This window comes from Rhinoraja longicauda, chromosome 3 (assembly GCF_053455715.1).
Source record: "Rhinoraja longicauda isolate Sanriku21f chromosome 3, sRhiLon1.1, whole genome shotgun sequence".
Classification (NCBI taxonomy): Eukaryota; Metazoa; Chordata; class Chondrichthyes; order Rajiformes; family Arhynchobatidae; genus Rhinoraja; species Rhinoraja longicauda.
Window position 1 is genome coordinate 53834153 of NC_135955.1, and position 17429 is coordinate 53851581.

Here is a 17429-nt window from a genome sequence, read left to right on the forward strand (position 1 = left end):
TCCATGCACAGATTAATGGGTTCTACTTTTTTTTCCTGAATATCCTCTTGCCCTTACCGTACTCATGATATGCTGAGCAAATTTCCTAAATCTTGCCCACTGATTAATCTTGCCATTTAATGCCCTCTGTCTTCCTAATTACTTTATTTTAATTCACCACTGCACCTTCCATATGTCTACTGGCCCTCATCCAATTCATTTCTCTAAACCTTCCAGTTTAAAAAAAAACTCAATGTAAACTATCCCTTGACATCCAGTGTATAACTTCAGATAGCCCTTGCTTTCTCTCTCCATCCCCTCCCCAGTTCTCCCACTAGTCTTACTGTCTCCGAGTACATTCTATCTTTGTCCCGCCGCCTCCCCTGACATCAGTCTGAAGAAGGGTCTCGACCCGAAACGTCATCCATTCCTTCTCTCCCAAAATGCTGCCTGACCCGCTGAGTTACTCCAGCATTTTGTGTCTATCGTGACAACCAGGGTTCCTTGGACTTGTAATGGTGAAAGATAAGCTGTACTGTTCAATTCACCTCCACCCGTCTTATTGCAGACAATGATCTTTGTCTCCGGAACTGGTATATCACAATGCTGAGAACTATATTCTGCGCCTTTCCTTTTGTTTTACCTATTGTATGAGATTGGCTTGATTGTATGTATCTATAGTATTATCTGCTTTAATTGGATAGAATGCATAACAAAGCTTTTCACTGTTCCTCTGTACACATGACAATATAATAGACCTATATCTAAACGTATACAACTATTCAAGTTATTATAATGTAATTTCTTAAATTGAAATCATTGCAATGGGTAAATCTTGCAATAGAATTCAATAGGCATCCTTTAGGGATGTCTCAACACCAGTTTTATTCTGCTGTTAATAAAGAGCTCACTTTGCATTTGAAAAATACAATGCAGTCATCTTTCATTATAATGCAAATTATCTAGCCCCAAAATGTAGAAAATGTCCAATTTTGCAGTAAAGGGAAACCAATTGTGGGCTCCTCAGGGTCAATACTGTAGCTCACACTCTAATATTACAAGGAGGCTATCTTGCAGTCAAATTATTTACCTGTACAGTCTTTCCAAGTCCCATGTCATCACCAAGGATACATCCATTTCCATGAAAGTAATGTTGGCAGATGAACTGTATTCCATCTCTTTGGTAGTCTCGCAGGTATCTGTTAATTGTATGTGGAACGCATATACCTCCATCGGATAATTTGAAAGCGATCTTGGGCCCTGATGTCTTTTTTTCATTGAAGAAAGGCTTCTCCAAGTCTTCATCATCAAATATAAAACCCTTCCAACGTTCACTTTTACTTTTCTTTTGTAGTCTAGTTATTGGCACAACCTCTTCATTGAAACTTGAAAATCTTAAAAGTGCTATAGTTTCTCCATTTTCATCTTTAGAAATAGACTTTATTGTAGCTTCTGACAGCTTCTCATCTCCAGGAACAGGTGCAAGAACAAGATCACCAACAAACCAGTTTTCTGCATACAAAGGAATTCAGTAAGTGAATAAACAAAATAAGTGTCCATCGTTTGGTATTGCCTTTAAAGCAAGTCAATTGCATTTGGCAAACAACATTATTCATCTGCCTATGGCTCTCCGATACTTACCTGCCATTAGCATTGATGTTCATTTCTAAGTTTGAGGCACTTAACTCGATTTGAGAGAAAACCTTCCAGTGCATATTTTCCACAGCTTCTGAGAAAAATAAATTACAAAACAAAATTTAATAATCTATAATTATTTGGTAATGCACTTTAAGATCCTCTTTACCCTGTCATGGCCAGATGTTTTCAGCAAGTGAGGAGAGTGGGGTTATGAGGGAAAGATAGATCAACCACGATTGGATGGCGGAGTAGGCTTGATAGGCCGAATGGCCTAATTCTGCTCCTATCACTTATGAACATGAATTATCAAAAAACCAGAAAATAATGGATTAGGCAGCATTGGTGGAAAGTGTATCAATTAACATTTAATTTACCTTTCATCAGAACTAGAAACATTTAAAAATCAAACATTGACCTGAAATATCAACTCAACTGCTCTTTTCGCGGATGCTACCTGACCAGCTGAATGTTTCCAGTATTTTCCATTTTTATTCCAGTTCTTCATATTCCTCATTTTCTTTCTGCTTTTCAAATAGGATTTATCTTAATATTGTCAATATCTCCTAAACCAAACTTCAACCATAAATGCTAGCCGTGTTTCTCTTTCCACTGATACTGCCTCAAGTGTTGAGTGTTTCCAGCTTTTACTGTTTTTATTTCAGATTTCCAACATCTAAATTCATAGTCACAATGGGCATGCATTTAAACAAAGTATTTTCTAGATTATTAAAGCATGGAGTACTGTAAAACCAAGAACTTGAAGGACGTTGAATAAATGCAAATCTTTTTATTGTTATTATTTGCCCACATTAAAGAACATTCACTGCTCATCAGACCAAGTTGAAGGGAAGCATTCTGTTGAGACAAAATTTAGAAAAGATAAGGGGAATAGTAGCAGACTAGGTATTGATGACTATACAATGTGTATGTATCCAATTAGAACCAGAGAAGGCCAAAAGTGACCTAAAGACAAAACTGAAGACTGATTACACACAGCATTTGAAATAAGATGAGTGAATTAATAACGTATAAATAAATTAATGTGACTTAGTATCCATTATGTGATTGCAAAGTGATCAATGATTGGAATTAAGTATTTCAAAATATTTACTTTTTGGCAAGATGGTCAAAGTGGTCGTTACTGCAAAGAATGGACTAGCTGCGAATGTGTGTGATCGTTGCACCAAGAATACAAGATCAGAAAAATCAATAAAATTTGAGCTGAAATTAAGAACAAGAGATAAAATATGAGGTAGTATAAGAAGATAACTGCAGATGCTGGTACAAATCGAAGGTTTGTATTCACAAAATGCTGGAGTAACTCAGAAGAAGGGTCTCGACCCGAAACGTCACCCATTCCTTCTCTCCCGAGATGCTGCCTGACCTGTTGAGTTACTCCAGCATTTTGTGGATAAAATATGAGGAGCTGCCAGCAGACGTCCTCCCATTTCCGACAGTTGGAAAGACACGCCATGAATCACACGGTGAGTGATCTGACTGCCATGGACTTGAATAAGTCCAGGTTTAGACACAATAAACTGCAGATACTGGTTTACAAAAAAAAGGACACAAAGTGCTGGAGTAACTCAGCGGGTTTGGAAGCATCTCTGGGGAACCCGAATTCGAATAGGTGACATTTCTGCAGTCTTAAAGGGTCCCGACCCGAAACGTCACCCATTCCTTCTCTCCAGTAGTCAGATGCTGCCTGTCCCGCTGAGTTTCTCCAGCATTTTGTGTCTATCTTCGGTGTAAACCATCCTTCTTACACGAAACGTGGTCTAGATGCTGCCTGACCCGTTGAGTCACTCTAGCACTTTGTGTGTGTGTGTGTGTGTTTTGGTGGGGGAGTTACAGGCCTGCCGGTGTGAATGGTGCAGCGTGGGAGGCAAGCGGTCCGCCCGCGGATCACTCACCGCCTGAATGTTGCCCTGTACCGTCGCCCCGCCAACCGGCCCGGCCCGACCCGGAAGTGTTCCCGCAACCCCCACCCGCCACGTGACTGAGCGCCCCAGTGCGCCACGTGACCTGAGGCGGCGGAGGCCGAGCGGTCTGGTCTGGTCTGTTTCAGAGGGGCGCTTAGTTCTGAGGGGCGCTTAGTTTAACCGGTGCAGATCACATCGAGAATATTTCGCTTTGAGCCGTCGACGCAAAGTCCGAGCTCCAAGTTTTTGTGCGGTCGGAGTGTGAAGCTGGAGGGAGGCGGCGGCGGCGGCGGCGGCGGCATGAACACTGGTCACTGCTGTGGCGGGAGGTTCAGCCAGATCCCCGCAAGTGTCAGGCGTTCAGGCACCTACCCAAGGCCGAAGCAAGGTTGTAATGCAACATTTAGCACCAGGAACCTCCCTTATGCCTTCCCATTTATTCTGCTGTTTATGTTTCGTCAGGTAATTAGTTAATTGATGGAGACCCATCGGTTGGCTTAAAAATCATCAACTACAAACGAATGAAAAAGTTAAAATGTGAAGATGTAGGAATTGTTCAGCAGGGCAAGCAAGATCTTTGGAGAGAGAAGAAGGGTCTCGACCCGAAACGTCACCCATTCCTTCTCTTCCCGAGATGCTGCCTGACCTGCTGAGTTACTCCAGCATTTTGTGAATAAAAACCTTCGATTTGTACCAGCATCTGCAGTTATCCTCTTATACTCTTTGGAGAGAGAAACAGGAGAGGACTGTTCATCTAAAACTTAGGAAAAATTTATGGAAACAGTTTGCTTTCACAAAATGTAATTTCAATTCCAATTCCATTCCACAAGATGCCCATGAGATGTCCAGATCATATATACTAGCACACTCGGACAACTTAATCTTATTCGGATTTGACCTCTGTTTCTGTTTCCATAGATGTTGACCAACCTGTTAAGTGTTTCCAACATTCACCTTGTTTTATTTTAATTTGCAACAGCTATAGTTTTGAAATTTTGATTCACATTTTAAAGAATTTGTATTTTTTCGTTCACTTTGCCAGAGAATTTGTAATTCTAGCCATGATCTCAAATGTTTTGTAAGACTTAGTGTTGTTGCTTATTAGTGGAAGCAGTTTACCACTAACTTTTACCAAAAGCCCTTTCGTAAATGTTGAAGAGCTCAATCTCCGCTTGGTTATTTCATTAGCAGAATGTTAACATATGAACTCTGGTACCATGAAGATATGCTGAGCTTATGTTACTTTAGCCCACAACTGTTTCTTTAGAGTTTATAAAATCTGGGAACAATGTTATTTATTGTCCAACTGTAAACATTATTTCAATAAATTATGTGGGCTGCTGGTGTCTCATGTATCTCTGCATATTCATAATCTTCCAATCTACCTTGCACTTTTGTCTGCATTTGTCCAACTAACCCTATATAGTCTATGCACTCTGTTTATTTTTTTCTTTTGCATATCTTTGGGTTGTGGGAGGAAATCGGAGCATCCAGGGGAAATCCATGTAGTTAGTAGGAAGAACCTGCAAACTCCACACAGACAGCACTGGAGGATTGAACCGAGGCCGGAGGAGTGAAGCAGCAGTTCTGCTAGCCACTGAAAATCTGAAGGAAATTTTTGTTTCATTACACTTTTATATACAAATAACATTCAGCCAGAGATTTTATTTTGCATTGAATGTTTTTTTTCAGTTGTATTATTGAATTGTACTGGTAGGTTGTTAAGAATGACTTTCAAGACATTTTATTTTACTATTTATAACATGAGAGAATGGAAGGCTGTTTATGTTTTTTGTTTATTACTAATCACAAGCCAGTTGTTCACTATTTTCTTGTGCTAAACCTTTGAAAGAATTTTGACAATGATAAGAGAAATTATTTTCACTAGCAGGAAGATGGAAAACTAAACGAGAAGTAATTAAAGTAATTGGCAAAATATCTAGAGGGGAGATGAGAATTTTTAACTCACTGTTAGGAGACACCTGTTGAAAGTGCTGGAAGTGAATTCAGTATAAATTTTCAAAAGGAAATTGGGTTTATGTTTAAAAGGAAAGGATTTGCTGAAAAGAACACTGCCACGTGGCCAATCGCAAAGGTGATGGGACGAGATAATACACATATGAATATCTAAATAGTTCTTTCTGTGATTATTCTGTGTTTCCATGGACATATAAATAATCTGCTTAGTTTCTCAGTACAAATTCAGGTTTTTGCTTTTACCCGCAACCAGCTTTAAGTACAGAGAGGTACATTGATCCAAGATCCAAAACATATGTTGTCAAAAAGTTGGAAATCCAGGCACAATGAACCATAAAATACTGAATTTATGGAAAAGACACACAGTGCTGGAGTAACTCAGTGGGTCTGGCAACATCTACAGAACATGAACAGGTGATGTTTGGGTCGGGATCCTTCAGACTGATTATAGAGTGGGGCAGGCAAGCTGGAAGAAGGGATGGGCAGGAGAAAGCCTGGCAGGTAATGGGTGGATACATGTGACGGGGGGAGGGTTGTATAGGCAGATTATTGGACAAAGGCCAGAGATGAAAAGACACGGTGTGAGACAAAAAGATTGAAGAGTTGCAAATTGTGAAGCTAGAGGAAGATGTGTAGTTAGGGGAGGGGCAGGGAAGAAATAGTTGCAAGTCCAAGTGGATTCAGGGGAGAGGGGACACCTCTGATGTCCTGGAGTGGAAAGCATCTTGGGAGCATATGTGGCAGAGGCAGAGAAATTGAGAGTAAGGGATAGCATTTTTTGCAAGAGGCAGGTGTGAGGAAGTGTGCAGATAACTGAGAGTCTATAGGTTTGTAGTAGACATTAGTCGATGGTCTGGACTGGACCATAGTTGACTTGAATAGTTTTTGTGTTTATTTGGAGGGGAGAAATGCATAGAGGGGATTGGTAAGGGGTCCTTGTCAGCAGCTAAATCTTAACATTCCATATTTGATGTGTGGCAAGATTTACATCACATTGAGAATTTGTACTTTGGGTCGAGCAACCAATGTAGATTTATGGCTCATTGTGCTCAGTAGGATGAGATGGACTAGCTTGAGCAATATTGGGTGTCATGCTGCTAAGGTTACAGGATTAAAGAATGATCATTGATTGTGTGATCCTCACTTCTGAGACTCAGATATTTAATCAGATACTGAGGTCTACATCCCACCCAAGGCCGATGCGAAGCTTGCTCTTGAAAAACTACACTTTCACTAATAGCCTTGAAACAAAGTATCCCGAGGCCTTGTACATAATAGCTGGGGGGCTTCAATCAGCTATTGTACATAATAGCTGGGGGGCTCGAGCATGAATACTATTGGCACATCTCCTGACCAACTAGAGGTCCAAATAACCTCGACCACTGTTACACAACCATCAAAAATGCATACCTCCATTCATAGACCACACTTTGGTAAATTTCATCATCTGGCTGTGCTTCTATTCCCTGTTTACAAGAAGAAACTGAGGGGGAGGGGGAGATGAGGGATCCAGTAGAGAAGGCCATGCAGTGATGGTCAGAGGAAACATGACTACTCGGTGGACTGGTCCATATTAAAGGAATCTGGCTATCCTAATATGCCATTGCTGTCACTTTATCAGCAGGTGTGTAGTGGACTGTTCCAAAGAGGATATGTGTTTGCCCAACCGGAACAATGGATAAACCATGAAGTCCACACCCAAGTGAAGCCGTGATCTGCAGCATTCAAGTCAAATGATCTTGAGTGTTACAATATATTGAGTGTTACAAGAATTCTATGACTTTTGCTGGGCCATTTAGAATGCCATGAGGGAATTCTGGACAAAACGAGTCTTGAGGCAATGTCACATGTACCTGTAGATAGTGGCAAAGGCTTGCACGCTCTAACGTGCTCCAAAGTGAAGGTGTTTAGTATTACTGGCATCAATGGGTCGCTCCCCGATGAACTCAATGCATTCTATGCCCACTTTGAACAGAAGGTCAGTGGTAAAATGCCACCCGCTCCACTATCTTGGGTGCGCCTGTACCAACGGGTATTGATGTGGACAGAAGATCGGCTTTTCTGAGAGTGAATCCATGGAAAGCAACTATTCCAGATGGAGTTCCTGGCTGCGTCCTCAGGACCTGTGCAGATCAGCTGGCAGAGGTATTCACAGACATCTTTAACCTCTCACTATTCCATTCTGAGATTCCCACCTGTTTCAAAAAGGCCACTCTCATCCTGCTGCTGAAGAATTGTAAGGTAGCATTCCTGAATGACTACCATGCAGTGCCAATGACATCCACCATCATAAAGTGCTTTGAGAGACTGGTGATGGCTCATATTAACTCCAAGCAGCCTTGATCCACCAGTTTGTTTACTGTCGCAGCTCGTCCATAGCGGATGCCTTCACCCTGGCTCTAAACGCATCTGGAACACCTAGACAAAACTATGTTAGACTCCTACTTATCGTCTTTAGCTCTGCCGTCAATGCCATAATCCCAACCAAACATATTCAAACACTGGGACCTAGGGTTTAGCGGTAGAGCTACTGTGTTACGGCGCCAGAGACCCGGGTTTGATCCTGACTACAGGTGCTGTCTGTACGGGGTTTGAACGTTCTCCCCTTTCTCCAAGATCCTCAGTTTCCTCCCACTCTCCAAAGATGTACTGTTTTGTAAATTAATTGGGTTGGTGTAAATGTAAAAATTGTCCCTAGTTGTCAAAAGGGCGAATTTTAGAATATTTCACTGTTGTCTCTCGAAAAATGTGAACGAGGCACTTGTTCTTATTAAATAAATGTTAGTGTTAATAAATAAATAAATAGTGTTAATGTGCGGGGGTCGCTGGTCGATGCGGACTTGGTGGGCCGAAGGGCCTGTTTCCACGCTGTATCTCACGCTGTAAAACAAAACTAAAAAACAAAAACTCCAGGACCTAGTAATCAGCTCCCCACTCTGCGCATGGATCCTCGCCTTCCTGACCCACAGACCTTAATCAGTGAGGATAGGTGACAAAACTCATCAATAATTCTCAATACTAATGCCCCACAAGGATATATTCTCTGACCCCTGCTATACTCCTTTTACACTCATGACTGTATGGCCGAATTTGGATCAAATTCCATCTACAAGTTTGCAGACTACACCATTGTAGTGGGTGGAATCTCGAACAATGACAAGGAGGAGTACAGGAAGGAAATAAGGAACTTAGTGACATGGTGGCAGGACAATAACCTCTCCCTCAATGTCAAAGATGAAGCTAGTTATTGACTACAGGAGCATGATGAGGCCCCAATCAGCATTGATGGTGCACATATAGAAATGGTTGAGAGCTTCAAGTTCCTTGGCATTAATATTACTAATGATCTGTCTAGGACTAACCACATTGTTGCAACAGCCTATATAGTGCACCAACGCCTGCACTTTTTGAGGAGATTGAGGAAATGTGGCATGTGACTCTTGCAAACTTCTATAGATCCCCACAGAAAGCATGTTGTTGGGTTGTACCACAGCTTGTTTTTGGAACTGCTCTGCCCATGATTGCAAGAAATTGCAGAGATTTAATGTAGCCCAGTCCATCACACAGACCAGACTTCCCAGCATTAACTCCATCTATACCACGCTGCCTTGAAAAAGCAGCGACGTCCCACCCCGGTCATTCCTCTCCCTGTTGCCGTCTAGCAAAAGCCATATTAACCTTAACTGTAAAGGTGATGGTAAAGGCACAATGAGCCAAATGGTTAGCAATTTAGGTGCAGGCTAGTGGAAGCACTAAACTACATAAAATATGTTGTCTAGCTGAGCAAGACCTATTATTAGTCAAAAAAGTTAAATTATGAGATTCTGAAAATACTCAAAAGTAACACTGGGGCATGGAAAATGATTGGAAATCTTCACTGTCCTTTTTTAATGCAAACTGCCAATAACATTGACATTTGGTTTATTGGCAGAAAGCAGTTCTTTGTCGCTACATTTGGATCGTCAATCCCATCTGTGAAGTTAGGTTTTCATTGTCATCCGTAATGACAAATACACATACTGATCTGACAAAATTACAATTTTAGATTCAGAAATAATAGATAAGAATATAATTGACATGAAATTTGAATATATATCCCTATGCCAGTGCAATTGTAAATAGTACCTTACAAACCTATAGCAGTCAAGTCCTTGGGTGGTAGAGGTTGCAGATTTAGGAGACAGTTAATGAAAAAACTTTGATGAGTTGCTGCAATGCTGCTTATTGTACATGTGGCACAAAAGTGGTGGAGTGAATTAACATTTAAGGTGGAGAGTAGAATGATGATCAAGCTTGCTATTTTATCTTGGTAGTTTGAGCTATTTGAATGGTAGAGTTCTACTGTCCCTAAAATGGAAAATAACATAAAATCAAATGGAAAGCAATCACATTTTATTACTGACATGTCTTTCAGATGTTGGAAAGACTTTAAAAATTAAGTTGTTCACTCAGTACCGAATACCCAAGCTATGACATATTCTGTCCTTATTTACTTGGCTGCCTCCAGTTAAGTTTGTGAACAATGGTAATCTAGCATATATTGATGGTGGTGATTTCAGCAGTGGTATTATTGATGACTTTGAAGGGGAGGTGGTTTCGACTGTTTTGTTGGAGATATTGCCCGATTTATGTGTCCCACAAATATTGCTTCTTATCAGACCAAATATGTATGTTAGCAAATTACTTCATTATCTGAGGAGTTGTAATTGTCATTTGGTGCTGTACAATCCATCAATGAAGGTCCCTAATACTGATGTTATGATGGGAAAGTCAGGTATGAAGAGCTGAAGGTGGTTAGGTCTGAACAACTGCACTAAGAAACTCCTGCATCAATATTCTGGAGGTAAAGAGATTTGCCTCTAATCACCATAACTTCACAATAGAGTGGAGTGTCTCTCCCATGATTCACATTAACATCAACCAGTCAAATGCTGTGTAGTAAGGCTAATTACTCTTAGAATCACCTCTAGAATGCAGCTCTTTGTCTGATAAGAAGTCCAAAGCTATCTGTGCTAGATGGAAAACAAACCAAGAATCAGTAAGTAAATGATTGGTAGCTCAGTGCTGTTAATTGCATTGGCTATAACCTTTTCTGTCACTTTGCAGATGTTTGAGAATATTCTGATACAGCTGTAAATTTACAGATTGGATACCTCCTTTTGGTGAAAAGTAGCCTTTGTGTAGGGAAATGACGGGCGACATTTTGCGTCGGAACCCTTTGTGTTCCTATTTTATGGAGCAGTTTTGTCACAATACTCGATGTACCTGGCTAGAGGCAGCAAGTTTTCAGGACTGCAGCCAGAATGTTACTGGGACCTATAGATGCTCCTGTATTTAGTGTAATTACTGCTTTCAGCATGGATTTACGAAGGGGAAATCGTGCTTGACTAATCTACTGGAATTTTTTGAGGATGTAACTAGGAAAATTGACAGGGGAGAGCCGGTGGATGTGGTGTACCTCGACTTTCAGAAAGCCTTCGACAAGGTCCCACATAGGAAATTGTTGGGCAAAATTAGAGCACATGGTATTGGAGGGAGGGTACTGACATGGATAGAAAGTTGGTTGACAGCCAGAAAGCAAAGAGTGGGGATAAATGGGTCCTTTTCAGAATGGCAGGCAGTGACTAGTGGGGTACCGCAAGGCTCGGTGTTGGGACCGCAGCTATTTACAATATACATCAATGACTTGGATGAAGGGATTAAAAGTACCATTAGCAAATTTGCCGATGATACAAAGCTAGGTGGCAGTGTGAACTGTGAGGAAGATGCTATGAGGTTGCAGGGTGACTTGGACAGGTTGTGTGAGTGGGCGGATGCATGGCAGATGCAGTTTAATGTGGATAAGTGTGAGGTTATCCACTTTGGTGGTAAGAATAGGAAGGCAGATTATTATTTGAATGGTGTCAAGTTAGGAAAAGGGGACGTACAACGTGATCTGGGTGTCTTAGTGCATCAGTCACTGAAAGGAAGCATGCAGGTACAGCAGGCAGTGAAGAAAGCCAATGGAATGTTGGCCTTCATAACAAGAGGAGTTGGAATTCTCTGCCTCAGAGGGCAGTGGAGGCCAATTCTCTGAATACATTCAAGAGAGAGCTAGATAGAGCTCTTAAAGATAGCGGAGTCAGGGGGTATGGGGAGAAAGCAGGAACGGGGTACTGATTGAGAATGATCAGCCATGATTACATTGAATGGCGGTGCTGGCTCGAAGGGACGAATGGCCTACTTCTGCACCTATTGTCTATTTCTCAATCACAAAGACAGAACTGAAATGATTGCTGGTTAAACTAGATCTCACACTGAAGCCAAATTTGACCAGCTGAGGGTGCAAACATAACCGTCTCTAATAGTCAAAATTCCTTTGATCTCACTCTTTGATCCCCTTTTGTCATTTTGTGATATCTGCGCATTGAAGGAAATTGATCTTTCTATTTTGGGTGTTGAGACCAATAGTTTTTCCAAACAAGGACACAATGTGCCTAGAGTAAAACATAAATGCCAGGTCACAGGTTTCGCTATCTGCTTCAAGCAGGTCCCTAGCTTTTGGAAACAATGTTTTTAGGGTATGTCGGATAAGTAGTCTCAAATCGACTGAAACAAACTCTTTTTTGATGGTTGCCAGCTTTGCATAACCCCAAGTGAGGAAGATGTATAATGTCACTAAAGACTCACTTCAAGTATAATTTCTATCATTACAGAGTCGGAGCCATGATTTAGGGTTCTGCTTAGAAAGCCTTATAAAGGCTTAACAGTGATTAACTTTGTTTGGGGGGGATTTTGAATGCTTTTGACACATTCTCAAAAATCATAATCAGGCTTCTGTTTCTAATATTTGCATCAGCATTGAACCTGAAGTAAACTTGAACAACAATAATAGACCAATTCTTTTTAAAATGGTTCCAAATATGCTTACAGAACTTCACAAAACTGTCAGCCTTTCCAATAAATTATACTTTTGCCACGTGTATCTTCTTGAAAAGAGGTTTGTGATGTCAGTGTTTGGCTATTAAACCTTGAGCACCTAATATGCACATATCTAATATGTACTGTATGTACCTACAATTACCCTCCACTCCCATGTAAAGAGCTGGTAGATAAAGGCCAAGTGGATGACCTACATAGGTTTATTATTTAGGCTCCATATTTGCCATTTCACAGTCAGATCTCTAGATGAATGAATGTGTGTAATCAACAAGTGTGGTAATGAACGGCAAGTAAACTGTTAATGAACAGAAAATTCACTGGATAAAAATAGAGCTACTTGATGAATGAGTTGAAGCACTTAAGGGCTTGTCTCACTTAGACGATTTTTTAGGCGACTGCCGGCGACTGTCAAAGTCGTAGCAGATCGCCAAAATTTTATTTTACCCAATGACAATGACCACGACAATGTCGAGTCAGGTCAAGATGACACCGTCTTCGGAAACATTGCGAAATTCCCACACTCAATGCTTCTCCGGCGTCCTAATTTTCGCTGAAATCACTGACAAGTCGGTAAGTACTTGAGAGTTTTGAAATATAACATCTTGTCAGGGTTACTTGAAAACCAAGCTTCACGGTAAAAAGGCATAAACTAGATTGACTTCCAGTTTACTAATAGCAGTATTAAGAAATCTAATTTTAAAAGTGGTTAATTGGATTTTTGTGAAAAGTGTGTGGGCATTCTTTGAAAATGTACGGGAGATGCATATCTGGTTTCTGGGTTGCATACCTGGGTTGGGAGCCTACTTTAAAAGTAATCGGTGATGGCCATAAACATCGCAAAAATTCCCACGCTTACCTGACCGTCAAACTGTCGCCTCCAATCTACCTGTCAAATGTCCTGACGGTAAATAAATTGGTTAAACACAAGTATTTTATGGTATCTTCAAATGACTTTACTTAATTTAATATTATGTGCTTCTAAATGCATCTAAGACAACCTAGCAAAAACCTGGGGACAGTATGCGATAGCGCCCGCAATAAGCAACTATACCAATAAGCAATTGTCGCCGCGAAATTTCACTCTGGCTGATTTCTCAGCGACGCGCTGAGATCCACTACGATTCTTTGAAGACTCCTCGCGATCATGCCCGCGACACCCCGGCGAAATGTCGGCGATAGCCTAGTCACCGGCAGTCGCCTTAAAATCGCCTAAGTGGGACAGGCCCTTTAATGTAAATATCTGAGGACACAACATGTTTGAAACTAGAATTGACAATACAAGAACTTAAATCGGGACCTGCTTTGCTCCTAAAAATCTATCTTTTGTTCCAACTTTGTTCTACTTCCTTAACAATCAAATGGATTGACTTATAAAAATAATGTACAAACAAAATCAAAATAAATGCAATGAATATACTGTAGTTCTGAAAAGTATCCAGTTGAAATAGGAACTTATTTTTGCCTACATCAAAGGTAGACGAGGATGATGAACACTGTTCTACCCATTTCATTACATCCATTACAACCCATGAATCTATCATCATAGCAATTAGCTATTTGTAATGATTTCATTTTTCCTCTCCACTGGTATTCTTTGAGGTCTGTTCTGTATGTTGATTGCTCTTTGTACATATGCTAGCTTCCTGATGTTTCACATTTGAATTGGAGCTGCTTTGTTCTTCTGTCACAGTTATCCCAAAGTAATGTTGCGGCTGTGCCTTTTCTGTATTGGTCGCTATCTTATATCACTTCATGACTCTGCCCATAACTCAGTGGAGTACAATGTCATGGCACTTTTTTGAGATGCCTTCGGGGCTTTCAAACATTGCCATTATGTCTTATTGAGTGAATTGTGATGTATATTTTCTACTCTTTGTGGAAGGTGTCAGGTTTCCTGTACTGGGAAGTTCTTTTTCATCTCTATTGGTTGACTGTAAAAACGATCCTGTTAACAAGTTATTGCAGTGAATTCACATTTCTATTTACTACTGTAATGATTTAACAATTTTGTAGTTAGTAAAAATTAACATTCAGAGCTTTGGAGGTAAACATTTTAAGTTCAAAGAATATTAAAGCTTTGCTTTATATAACACACAACTCAATAAACGTTAAGGTGATTTTCCACTTGAATACATTTAACTTTGTAAAGATCTCTGTAGTGTTGTGCATATACATTCCTTTTCATAATCTATTTGCCATGTAAAGCAAGAGATTACTTGTATGGGAACAAAGCACTTTGAAATTAGTTCTAGTCTCTTTAGAGTTCTCTTTGAGTAGGAACAAATACCAACAGGAAGGGGTTAATGACTGTTACATTCTAAGATGCTGGAACTGGTGCTTCAAGCTTAAAACATACCTGGTAATGGGCAAATTAATGATGTATCAAGATTTATAATGCAGAATAAAAAACATTTCTAGCTGTGACACAGGAGCCTGTATTATCAGTAATTTAGCTGCTATTTCCTTTTTTTCAGAACTGGAAATACTTGTCTAATTGTTGTGGGCTCTGCCATTTTCTCTTCTAAATCCTTTTTGGCTTTGACTCAAATTGAACTCTATTCATTTCCATGTGAGGCGAATACTAAAGGCTCTTCAGCTAATTAGGTTGTAACACAAGACTGAACACAATTAGAGGAAGGTTTAAAATGCATGGTAGACACTCTTCGAACACAATCCAAAGAAAATAGAAAGTTTTAACTTTGTTTTCAACCATAGGATTTATAAGCACTGTCACAGTATTTAAATAGAAAATGGTAAAATGCTTTAAATTAGGAAAAAAAGTTTGTGCTTTTCTGCTATGTCTAAATCTATTGTGGATTCTTATTTACCATGAAAATCATCACCTTGTCCAGAGTTTCACTGCGAGAAGTACAGGGCTGACTGTAGAAGTTCGCATGGATGAGCAATAAATTCAAGCTCAGGAATAATGAGTGAATGTTTGCCTTGAGCCTAAAATATCCAAAATAAGATTATTCATTCTCTGTTTCCACAGGTTGTGAACCTGATCATATTTTTTTCTAAAGAAAGTTGCAAGCATTATTTTCTGTGCATGAACTGGAATTAATTTGATTTTGTTTGTCTCAGTTCTCCAGTTCAACATCCGACTGAACAATCCGTTGAAATAGCAGCAATGCATTCATCACCCACCAGGACGACAGTAATCCTGTGGGAGAAATAACTGGGAAGCAAATGCCTGAAACTACCCTTTCCAATAATTTCATAAGGAAATGCCACCTAGAGTCCAGTGTAAAAAAATCCATAAGTTCAGGTGTTTGAGTAAGATTAACTTTGGATCTATTCCTATTTGAAATTTGTTTAGGCATTTATCCCGGTTCCATTTTTCATTGATTTGTGAACCACCTACTGATTCATATAGTCAAAAAATACCATTTGAATCATTTTTGTGCTATATTCAATATATAAAATACAGAAAATACATCTGTATAAACAACATAAATACAAAACATTAGATGATGTGATTGTGATTATTGTCCAAACAAGAATACCATTGCTGGTGAGATTGCTGATGGTAGAATCATGCACAAAACCAAATTTGGAGAAACTCTGTGGCAGTCTGTGGACAGAATAGGCAGATGACATTTTTGGTCATGAACCTTCTTCAGACTGATAGAGTGGTGGGAAGTAAGCAGTAGAAGAGAAGCAGGGGTGCAGAAAACCTATCAAGTAACAGGTGGATATGTGATGGAGGATGGTTGACAGATGAGTGGAATAAGTAACAACAGCTAGAGGTGAAAAGAAGACAAATGGGTGTCAGAAGAGGAGCGGCAAAATGTAAAACCAGAGGGAGTGTGTGATGTTGGTAAAATGGGTAGGGGAGAGGAAAGAGGGAGATAAAGAAGAAATATGGGATTTGCAGATGGGAGATGAGTATACAGATGAGGGGAAATGGGCAAAGTGACTAGGGTGGGAGAGCAGCAGAAAGTGAGGGATGGGTATTACTTGACATTGGAGAATTCAGTGTTCATAGCATTGAGTTATAGGCTACCCAAGTGGAATATGAGGTGCAAATGTTCAGCAAAACAGTCACCTAGTCTACACTTGATCTTGTCAGTGTAAAGGACAGTTTCTGGATATTCTTTAAAAAGCTTAATCTCTTGTATATGATTCAAACTTGGCTTTTTATTCACCAGTTATTCACTTTCAAGCACAATTAAAATGCCATATTAGTGAAATGACCATCTTCTCGGGGCTTGTTGGTTTATAAATGTTTTCACATTTGCTCAGCTGATCTACAAAAAAATCATGAATGCATATTGAACAAAATCTCTGTGCTACGAATGTTAGGACAACAGATATTGAAAATCACCACTTATTTAGCATTAAACAATATAAAGTCACTCTCTCATTCTGTAAGGACATAGCCACTCACCCGTATCTCCAAGCTAAGTACAGTTAGATCAGTGATGTGTACAAAATCAATTCAAATAGCACAAATACTGAGAATTTAATTTTAAATGGCTACAAAACTGTGTTGCTTAAAGTATAAAATCTACTGTTCATTCCTTGCCTTATTTATTATACTTTGTCCATTCGGATTGAAACTGCTTCAATGCCAGTTTTGAAAATTCTGTGATATATAATGAGGCCAACGTGGCAACCAAAGAGGTTTACACATATGGGATGGGAGAAGATTGGACTTTTTTGCATTCCATCACAGAGGAATGTGGGGAATCCGCTGTGGTGGATGTTTATGTTAAATTTTATGTATTTGATTTTTTTTCGTATGGCTGTATGGTAATTCGCATATCACTGTACCTTAATTGGTACACGTGACAATAAAAGACCTTTGAAACGTTTGAAACCTTAATTTGAAAACAAATGTATAGAGAGCTCATGTCGTCCATAAAATTGGTTAAAGTTAATTCATTGTTGGTCTCAGTGGTTCTTTTGAACATTAATGGGCATGTTTCAGCAGTGTTTAAATATAGCCTATTTTTCATTAAGAAACTGATCATATGGATATAAATAGTT

The 17429-nt window shown here is 39.7% G+C and overlaps 1 protein-coding gene across 2 annotated transcripts in view; it reads right to left on the reverse strand.

The window, feature by feature from the left end:
• ercc6l2 (excision repair cross-complementation group 6-like 2) overlaps positions 1-3575 on the reverse strand; it is an 86465-nt gene extending 82890 nt beyond the window's left edge. For both annotated transcript variants that reach the window (XM_078396148.1, XM_078396149.1), the window contains exons 1-3: positions 3531-3575; positions 1621-1708; positions 1070-1491 (exon numbers count right to left, since the gene is read on the reverse strand). In XM_078396148.1, the coding sequence (XP_078252274.1) occupies positions 1070-1491; positions 1621-1633 (435 nt within the window). In that variant the 5' untranslated portion in view covers positions 1634-1708; positions 3531-3575. The remainder of the gene's footprint in view (positions 1-1069; positions 1492-1620; positions 1709-3530) is intronic.
• Positions 3576-17429: the final 13854 nt, after the last annotated feature.